The 8,496-nt window shown below is 39.7% G+C and overlaps 1 protein-coding gene across 1 annotated transcript; it reads left to right on the plus strand.

Moving 5' to 3' along the window:
• The first annotated feature begins 726 nt into the window (after nucleotides 1–726).
• LOC146980165 (endothelin receptor type B-like) lies at nucleotides 727–8,014 on the plus strand. The gene is made up of 7 exons (XM_085788429.1): nucleotides 727–1,295; nucleotides 2,742–2,854; nucleotides 2,970–3,174; nucleotides 4,984–5,133; nucleotides 5,234–5,367; nucleotides 5,487–5,595; nucleotides 5,707–8,014. Exons 1-7 carry the CDS (start codon nucleotides 909–911, stop codon nucleotides 5,845–5,847), a joined length of 1,239 nt encoding a protein of 412 aa, XP_085644555.1. The 5' UTR covers nucleotides 727–908; the 3' UTR covers nucleotides 5,848–8,014.
• The last annotated feature ends 482 nt before the right edge of the window (nucleotides 8,015–8,496 follow it).

An 8,496-nucleotide genomic window follows, 5' to 3' on the forward strand; every position in this document is an offset into this window, starting at 1 on the left:
TGTCAAAACAGCCTCTGTGAACTTTACATCCTGTAAACATAAATTAAAGTATTCATTATTACAGTTGCTATGGCAAACAAACACATATATGATTATGAATGAATAATTGAATTAACCAAAGCAATAATGAGAATGATGCATTCGATTGGAGGGTGTCCATGACTGTTAGGCCAGAGCCAGTTCTGTCTGTGGTTAGGTTTGATTAACAAAAGCAGTGATATAGTATAAAGATTGTGGGTTTGCTTAAATATAAAAATATGTTTGCATTTGAAGAAAATGTGAACAATTTAATGCTTTAAGCCAACCGAACCGAATGCAGTGAGAACATAAACAGAACAAGTGTATATTTCATACAACTTGTGCAAAATTTTGGTGGAAAACAAATTCATTGTAAGTTTGTAACAAAATAGTATTTGCTGTAGTCTTATAGAAGTGTTGTTTCAGAGAGACAGTGTTGCCTCTGCATTCAGTCAGCAAAAATAAAATTGTATGGGGTAGTTCAACTTTTTTATGATTGCCAACCCAATGTTTTATAATTGTTCCAGTTTAGTTTTACCAGAGCCCTGTTGTTTTGACCCAAATACTAGCTTTCTTTTTTTTTTTTTACTTTTTACTTTATCTCAGGATCATTTCCATTGTTGGGATTCATCCCAAAGTAACCATGACTATCTCTCTGAGGGTTTTTGAGTTTGGTTGCTACATTATGGTTTTCCTATTTCTTTTCAGGAAGAAGAAGCCCTGACTCTGCGTCAACAGTTCCAGGCCCAGAGCAAGGCCCAGTGGGTGGATGTGTGTGAGCGTGTGAATATGTGTGTGTGCGTGAGAGCGTCTAAGTGAGTAACTTTAGATTGCTGTGTGCCTTCGAGTGAGGAATCATCTTGCTGTGTGACTGAGAGGCCTGTGTGAGGATGAGGGCCGTCACTGTGCTGTGTCTGCTGATCGTTGCGGAGGTCGGGGCCTCTCGGTTCATCCGCGACTCCCAGGGTACGCCTGCAGCCTCAGAACCATCCAAGAGCAACGCCTCTATCCCGCTGCCACCCCCACCGCCGGGCCGACCGCGGGGCGCCTTTCCCCCCATGTGCATAAAGCCAACTGAGATTAAGCACGCCTTCAAGTATGTGAACACTATTGTGTCCTGTCTGATCTTTGTGGTGGGGATGATCGGCAACTCAACGCTGCTCAGGATCATATACAAGAACAAGTGTATGAGGAATGGGCCAAACGTCCTGATTGGCAGCCTGGCACTGGGAGACCTGCTTTATATTATCATCGCCATCCCCATCAATGTGTTTAAGGTAATCTCATTTATCCCTTGTGTCTGTCTGAGTCCTCGCCAAACTAATCTTTTACCCTGGCAATTTTGCATGATAGCATGATACAAATTGAGTTTATTCAGGGAATAGTAGTACACCTGCATTCCTTTATCCCATTCTGCCAGCCTGTGGATGTTTCTCTTGATTCTTGGTGCTTTCATAGTTTGAAGACTCTCTAACTGCAGTTCAGTACACTTACACAACCTTTAGTGCCTAATAATTGTTTTAACTTACATTATTGATGTAAAGACTCTACTTTACATAACCCCTGTTTTTTACATACTGTAAAAACAGGATAAGTTAAGATAAAGTTAATAAAAACACTTCACATTAGGTGAATATTTCTTGTTGAAAGTGACTGTTACGATGTTATAAAATTTGAATTCAGACATTTATGCTGTATAGTAAAAACACAACTTTAAATCAGTGCAATTTTATTACCCATCCCATGGTCTGTATCTAATTTAGTATGAGTAATTTCCCTGCACTGCATTTGCCTTTCTTGGCACGTCCTGCGGTTAGCTGTGGTTTATTTACAAGTTGATTTCTGTGGTTTCTCTCTACATTCAGTATGCTCTGTGTGGTTTTGTTGATTTCCTTTTTTTAACTATAGACTGTAGATCCTCTTTACGAGGTATCATTCAAACTGGAAAAAAATTAATAAAAGTAGACGCGATGCGTCAGGTTAATGTGACCTGAAATGTTGGGGTTTTGGGGGAAACTGTCTTCTATCTTTCTTCACTTGCCTTGTGTGTGTCTGATGTGAAAACTTGCAACAGGCCTTGTGTGTGTGCCATCACTGCATTTTATTTTCCAAATCTGAAAGGATTCATTTTGAATGCAGCTGGAATGCTGCACTGCATTTCAGGCAAATGTAATTTTCTTTAAAGGTCCTGCACTCAGATATGGCATTTAAGATTCAAGTATTTTAATTGCATATAAAAAATTTAATTTTGGATAACACAGTCACAAAAACAAAAAACGTAATGCCTTGCATATTTGTCAAACAAGAATGAAACAGTATGTTTAAAAAGCATTTTTACACACTGGGTTTATTGCTACTACAGAAATCTCATACTTTGACTATGATTGACTAAGTTTCCAAGTTTGTTAATGTCAAAACTATGTCACAAAGTCTTTGCAATTGCAATACATAAATCTTAAATATTACGCCATGTGCATTTCAGGCACTTTTGGCAACAACCCAAACTTTAATGTTCAAGGTAAAGAGACATTTGCAGTAAGGAGGGACACATTGTTGCTGTTCTTGGCTTTAACTGCTGCATAACAATGTAAGACATGAGGAGGAAAGGACCCCTCAATGAACCTTAAAGGGGTCTGACTGTGTTTACACAGGTGACCCTTCTTAAATTTCTCTCACTACAGATGTCTGTCTTCTCTGTCTTCCTCAATTATTTTTCTCTGCAGCTGATAGCTGAGGACTGGCCATTCGGCGTGTACATCTGTAAGTTGGTGCCATTCATCCAGAAAGCTTCAGTGGGAATTACCGTCCTCAGCCTGTGCGCCCTGAGTATTGACCGGTAAGTGGTCTTTTTCTCTGCACACATAACAGATATTAGTAGTGAAAGCAGCTAATTCCTGTGTCCGTGTCTCTGGGCTGTGTGTGTGTGTGTGTGTGTGTGTGTGTGTGTGTAGCTACCATGCAGTGACGTCATGGAGCAGGGTGAAGGGGATGGGGATCCCCCTGTGGAAAGCCGTGGAGGTGACTCTGATCTGGATGATCGCTGTGGTGCTGGCAGTACCTGAGGCGCTGGCATTCGACATGCTGGAGATGCCATACAGAGGCGCTAAGCTGCGCGTCTGCCTGCTACACCCAGAACAGACCACAAACTTTATGAAGGTAAGGCCTGTGATTAGATGCGTACTGTTAACAGTGATAAAGGAGGCTCCTTTTAGTTTCTTTATTTAAATATAATAATAAAAGGATTTAAAAGTAGGCGAGGGGGTTGCTAATTTAAGCCTCATTATTTACTATTGGGTTATTTATTTAGTAAAAATAAGCACATCATAGATTTTTGTACATACTATTTTAAGCATAATAGCATAACATGGTGGAAGTCACAGTTTTTGTTTTAATAAATGGGTGTGTTACACTGTGGTTTCAAATGTATCATTAATGTCATTATGCTAACCACCTCACTTAAATTTAGCATGTTAGGTTTTTTTTAACCAAGAGAGAGAAAGCAAATGGGGAGGCAGAGAGAGAGGGGAAGACATGCAGCAAAGGGCCACCTTTGATGATATTTCCTAAATATCCGCCATCATGCTTTGGCGCGTTACCATGCTACAATTTAATAAACACTGGTAAACACAAAGTACAGCTGAGGAATGTGATTACAGTCAGTATTTGGACATAAGTCAAAGTAATGGACACATTTAAAGACAAATTGACCTGATGATAGATGATAGATTAATGTCAAGGGATCACTAAAGCCAGATGGTCTTGTCCTCTGGAAAACATGTTTGTCCAACATTTCATGGCGATGATGACGTGTGAACATTTCAGTCTGGTCCAAATGGTGGAATGACTGATTGACACTGCACTTCCTAGAAGTATAGCGAAGTTACTGTTTAAAAATCAGGGTTGTTTATCTTAAAACGTCAAGTTGAGGAAAAAGAATGAAAAAAGTATGGCAAATAAATGTATGACTTAAGCTTCATAACAAACAGCCGGGCACTCTATCTTCCTATCATAGAAATATGATAAGAAAAACTTTAGCTTGGCAGAGTGTAGATATTTATGCATTTCAAAATGTTTGATAGAGCTTGCATGTCAGAAAATGTTATGTTATTGTTTTCCCTGAGGCATATGGTCAAAATATCCTTCCTTCCCACTGATTACACTCTCCATCAAGCCTAAATTAGGAAGAATGCTGTGGATTGTAGAGCCTGCACCTGATGTTACTTTCACGCAAAAATGTCAACAGAATAGTTCACTTCAAAGAGAAGTGTCTGAGCTGCTACAATTTTTTTTAATCAGAACTTTCAAACTCTGCCAGCAAGTAATTAATGATTCCGACCAAATTAACACAAGTTATAAACACTGCATGCTAATCTATTTAAAAGTGACTGTTTCTCATAATATGTTTATTAAACTGCATAGCATGAAAGACATTGCAGGGGCGTCGTTTAGCTCAGCTGGTAGAGCAGACGCCCCAAAAATTCCAATACGTGGATTTTCTACTCTGTTTGAACAAGAAGGGTCTGAATAGCAGGTCATGGGGGAAATAAAGCAGTAAGGTTTTAATGTCAAATCTATGACTTAAAATCAGGAACTGGTCATTTCAGCTTGATCTCATTAGAAAAACATAATTTGTCTTTGATAGTGGACTGTTTTGACCTGGTGATGTAATTCGAAATGTCCTCAACTTACCCGAAAAGATTTTTTTCCTCAAGGACAAAACAAACAGGTCTGAACCTAATTTAAACCATTTCCACCAAATTTGGATCCCTGGAGGTGAATATATCTTTTTATATTCAATCCAGGGCCAACCCGTGCAATGTGTAATGTCTTAACGAAAATCACAAACGCAAAAGAAATAATAAAGTGGTGTGTGTGTGTGTGCGAATACACACCACTTTAGATCTGCACAGTACACATATGCCAGTGTTTTGCACTTTTTTTTTGATGGGAGCTTTTTTCCTCCAGTTCTACCAGGATGTCAAAGACTGGTGGCTGTTTGGCTTCTACTTCTGCTTTCCACTGGCCTGCACGGGAATCTTCTACACCCTCATGTCCTGCGAGATGCTCAGTCGTAAAAAAGGCATGCGCATCGCTCTCAACGACCACATGAAACAGGTATGTGAGCAAAAGCCTGAGGTGCGCTTTAAGAACTGTATCATCATATTCTATAGGAGATGGAGCCACATTATTGACAATATTTGTCTTTTTTTTTCAGCGGCGGGAGGTAGCGAAGACAGTTTTCTGCCTGGTGCTGATCTTTGCTCTCTGCTGGCTGCCTCTTCATCTGAGCCGTATTTTGAAGAAAACTATCTATGACCAGAATGACCCCAACCGCTGTGAACTGCTCAGGTAGGCACAAAAATATAGCAAGCAACACAAATATACTGCAAACTTCATGAGAACCCATTGTTCTCTGCTCCATGACTTCCTGTAGGCTTTACTGTAAACTTTGCCCTTTCCCCTGCCAGCTTCCTGTTGGTGATGGATTACATCGGGATCAACATGGCCTCCCTAAACTCCTGCATTAACCCGATTGCGCTCTATTTTGTCAGCCAGAAGTTTAAAAACTGCTTCCAGGTGAGACGGCAACGGAATTGGAGGATTTATTTGATCATTTTGAAGTGCAGTCAACAAAAAGCAGTAAATAACTGTATGCATGTTTGTTGTGTGTGTCTTCTTGTGTTGTAGTCTTGTCTATGCTGCTGGTGCTACAGAACATCTCCCCTGGATGAACGAGGCTCAGGAGGCCGCTGGAAAGGCTCTTGCCATGGGAACGGATTAGACCGCTCCAGCTCCCGCTCGAGTCAGAAATATACAAGCTCTTCATAAACACACACACACAAATCACATACCTCCTCTGCCAAACCCATATTCCCTTTAGCTCCTGTTATGGAGAAACAGTGTCATCACTGCCAACAGACCAGCGATCAGATCCAAGTCAGGAGGGAAAAATGTAGCAAGGTCGAGGTCACTTCACAGCAGGACTCACAGCAGACCGAAAAGACTCGGACATGAAAGGAATGACCCAAAGTAAACAACAGGATTGTACCTGTTCAGGCTGTAATACTAACTAAAAACCTTTGATGAAGCCAAGGCTACATAAATCTGTTCATACTCCAACACTGAGCTTGTGTAGAGGACTAAAATCTCTCGGTGGACCATGATGGTGATACCAGTTATGGAGAATTTTTATACAAGCCACATGTAAATTTATGTACAGTATTATTTACATGCAGATTTTAAGACTCCTGATTATATCCAGCCTTAGTGCTTCTTGTATGAATAACAGCACTGATGAGCAGCACTACCTGTTGAAGCTCTGATACCTCACAGGGAGGGAAACAGTGACCCTGAGTTACTTTTTTCAAAATGCCTTAAGGACTTTTTATGAAGAAAAAAAAAACGCATGAGTGTGCCTCTGCAAACACAGCATCAGTAGCTGATTAGGAGACAGTTGTCACTGCTCGACACCCATGTGCCCTGATGACATCATACACGAGTAAAATGGGCCTCAGTGTGCGCCTTACAGTCATGTGGAGAGTCAAACATCGGAACTCTTTTATCTGGAAATCATCGCTGCGTTAAGTCATGTGGAGGGCAGCTGTTGTCCTAGAACACTGACAAGTACCAGATGATTCCCATCATGCCACACAGTAGAGGTCATTATTAGTACTATTATTATTGCAGTGCTCAAGCCATTCTAAGTGGTCTCCACTGTGTATTAAGGATTAACTTGTCTCTTACAATGTAGCTTCTATTTTTCTACAAAAATATCACAAAAAAAACATGTGAAGTGTGTTTCATCTTCCAACATGTGTATTCATTTATTATTTCCAAATAACTTCCTCTCCAGTCAGTGAGTGGTCATGTTACATAGATAGTTCCTGTTCCTCGAAAATTACTCATGAAGTGCCTGAGGAATACATTTTCTATAATGGACACATTTACGTAAAAGAAATTTTGTACAGCCGGATGTATTTATGTGAATGCTTTTAGCAGAGATTACATTTCTTTTACTACTTAATGATCATATTAGTGATATAGACATACAGTATTAGCTCTTTCCATCCAATATAGTAACTATGGTAGATAGATCCAGTTAAAATTCAGGATCCCTTGCTGATTTTTAATGCGGTAAATCTGTGAATGAATGAAGGAGGCTCGAGGATTCTCATTCTGAGAAGTACACTATATGGGGTGTTACACAGTAGGACAGTGTGTTGCTATATTTTATGACGTCTGCAGACAGAGGTAGCTATGAGAACCCAGTCAGCACGTAACTGTGACAAATCCTGTGTCGCCAGCTCATGAGAAAAGTCTGAAAAGTCAGACCTGAGGAGAAATTGCAGTTTGTGCATGAAAGTAAGTCTCCTGTCTATCAGAGTGAACACATGCATTGAGTGTTCATAGTGTTTAACCATAGACCTGCATGCTACAACTGAATGTAAGCAAACTTTAGACATAAATGAGCCAAAATTGTAATATTCACAAAGGTGATTGCAAATACATAAGCACAACATTAATGTATCTGGTGCATTTTCCATACTTGCATTTTCCAAAATATTGTTTTCTTTACCAAATCAGTAAGCAAAGAACTTTTGCTGAACAGCCCGAACCAAACAGAATGCGTTTAATGACACTAAAGCATTTCTAAATAGGTAGGATTTCCGTGTAGCATATCAGTGTACGGGCCAAAATAGTGTAGAGTTTGTATCACCTCTGAAATCACCTGATGATGCCTTATGTGACTCATTAACTCATCCCATCTATTAAAACTATCTTTACCCTGCTTTTAGCTACAGCTGAAAACATCTGGACTGGAGGATGTGAGCAGCTTTGCGACTATCTTTGTAGAGGGACCACCGAGCTAAGATATCAAAAAGTAATTTGAGGTTGAATATAAAATGTGAATATGAGCCCTGATGTTTTGAATTACATTTATACTGTCTGTACCTATTTGTTGAGAGTATGCAGTAATAAATATTATTTTATAGCATTTGTGTGGCTTAAATTATTTTCTGGGTGAGAAGAGCATGGATTTATGACCATGCCTCATAGCTAGTGATGCAGCCCATAACTCCTGATGCACTATCATACTGTATATGCATGTATGCCATATATCTAAGGGGGTGTTTAGAAAAGAGTTTTGATTTACTTTACATGGAAGTCTTTAACATACTCCCTTACATAAATACACCTCTTGTTTTGTCAGTAGTATAACATTAGTCCACCAACAACTCCTCTCCTCCCTCTTTGAGTGCAGCTATGATATGGGAGAGCAGTGCAGTCTTGACAGGAATGGACGTAAACAATCATCTTTGCTTCTCACAGCCTGTCAGAGGTTAAATATTGTGTTACTGTTTTTTTTGTTTTTTTCGAGGTTACCTTTGGCTTCTAGCAGATTCAAGAGAAAGATCATCAAATGAAAACAGATGTCAGATGTGTTGAGCCTTTTCCTAGCTTGAAATTATTGCTTGA

Source organism: Trachurus japonicus, chromosome 10, assembly GCF_045865225.1.
Source record: "Trachurus japonicus isolate A0001 chromosome 10, Traja_1.0".
Lineage (NCBI taxonomy): Eukaryota > Metazoa > Chordata > Actinopteri > Carangiformes > Carangidae > Trachurus > Trachurus japonicus.

Excerpts from the sequence above, each read along its gene's own strand:
- LOC146980165 (XM_085788429.1), top strand. The coding sequence starts at position 909 with ATGAGGGCCGTCACTGTGCTGTGTCTGCTGATCGTTGCGGAGGTCGGG. Across the intron at positions 3,175-4,983 it reads AGACCACAAACTTTATGAAG|TTCTACCAGGATGTCAAAGA; the intron begins GTAAGGCCTGTG and ends TTTTTCCTCCAG. Across the intron at positions 5,134-5,233 it reads TCAACGACCACATGAAACAG|CGGCGGGAGGTAGCGAAGAC; the intron begins GTATGTGAGCAA and ends TTTTTTTTTCAG.